This window comes from Eimeria mitis, genomic scaffold (genome assembly GCF_000499745.2).
Source record: "Eimeria mitis Houghton genomic scaffold, Emh_scaff2154, whole genome shotgun sequence".
NCBI lineage: Eukaryota > Apicomplexa > Conoidasida > Eucoccidiorida > Eimeriidae > Eimeria > Eimeria mitis.
The window spans coordinates 5,452-6,881 of NW_013570479.1; the positions used below are offsets into that span (position 1 = coordinate 5,452).

At 59.9% G+C, this 1,430-nt stretch overlaps 1 protein-coding gene across 1 annotated transcript in view; it reads right to left on the reverse strand.

Moving 5' to 3' along the window:
• The window catches only part of EMH_0049470 (uncharacterized protein), a gene marked incomplete at both ends in the record, with an annotated part of 5,193 nt that overhangs the window by 967 nt on the left and 2,796 nt on the right, over positions 1 to 1,430 (reverse strand). Inside the window, 1 exon segment of the mRNA XM_013496534.1 lies at positions 1 to 1,419. Within this exon segment, the coding sequence (XP_013351988.1) occupies positions 1 to 1,419 (1,419 nt within the window).

Genomic DNA, 1,430 nt, shown 5'->3' on the forward strand with positions numbered 1-1,430 from the left:
CTTCCTCCTCCCGCTGCAGCGTTTGCTGCTGCAGCAAGAACTCATTCTGCTGCTGCCATGAGGCGGCGGGGCCCCACACCCCTGCACTCCACAGGTGTTTCTGCAGCAGCAGTTGCTGCTGCTGCTGCTGCTGCTGCTGCTGCTGCAGCTGCTGCTGCTGCAGCTGCCGTAGCGTCTCTTTGTGCTTCTCTTCTTGTTGCAGTTGTTGTAGATGCCGCTGCTGCTGCTGCTGCTGCTGCTGCTGCTGCTGCTGTTCGCTGATGTATAGCGGGTGGTAACGCAGCGGCTCTGCTGCTGCTGCTGCAGCAAAATCTACGGGATTTGATTCATCTCTTTTCCAGCTGTGCCTGCTGCTGCTGCTGCTGTTGCTGCTGCTGCTGCTGCTGCTGCTGCAGGGGGTGAAGCTGCGGCAGGGGAGTTGCTGCTGCCCCTGCGGCTCGACGAGCACTTCTCTTCCGCTGCGTGAGCTGGCAGCAGCATTCACGCGAGGCAGCAGCATCTGCTGCTGCTGCTGCTGCTGCTGCTGCTGCTGCTGCTTCTCCTGCTGCTGCTGCTGCTGCTGCTGCTGCTGCTGGTATCTGGGGGAGAGGGTATCTGAGGTCGTCGGCATGACTGGGCACTCAAAGCCTGTGCTTGCTGCTGCTTCGGTGTCAGCAGTTGTTGTGTCTGCTGCTGCTGCTGCTGCTGCTGCTGCTGCTGTTGCTGCTGTTGTTTGGTTAGCCGTTCTTTCTGTTTCATCTGCAGTTGATGTTGCTGCTGTTGCTGCTGCTGCTGCTGCTGCTGCTGCTGCTGCTGTTGCTGGCTCTGAGCCCGGCAGCAGTGAGGTGTATGTACACCTCAGCCTGCCTTCATCCTGCAGCAGCTCTGCTAGCAGCGTATCCACGTCGCTCTCTCTCTCACTCACCTCCCACAGCTGCTGCTGCTGCTGCTGCTGCTGCTGCTGCTGCTGCTGCTGCTGCTGGTGTGTCTTATGCGGTGCAGCAGCCAAGCCGTCATCACGCAGCTTTTCTAAGGACTGCTGCTGCAGCGTGAGAGAGCGCATGCAATCCGCAAGCGATACTGCTGCTGCTGCTGCTGCTGGTTTTGTCGTTGCTGCTGCTGGCTTTGCTGCTGCTGCTTCTGCTTCTGCTGCTGCTGGTCCTGCTGCTGCAGCAGTAGAAGGCCAGTCTCGAGAGACAGCAGCAGCACCCACTTCCGCCGTATCCGGAGCTCCTGTTGCTGCTGCTGCTGTTGCTGCTGCTGCAGTTGCTGCTGCTGCAGTTGCTGCTGCTGGAGGTGAGGCTTGCTGCCCACATAGCCGCGCCAGCCGCTGCTGCAGTTCGCATATTTTGTTGCGCTGCAGCAGCAGCTCTCTTGCTGTTGCTGCTGTTTCAGCAGCCGTGAGCAAGTTGCTGCTGCTTCTTCTAGAGCCTGCTGCAGCTGCAGCAGCA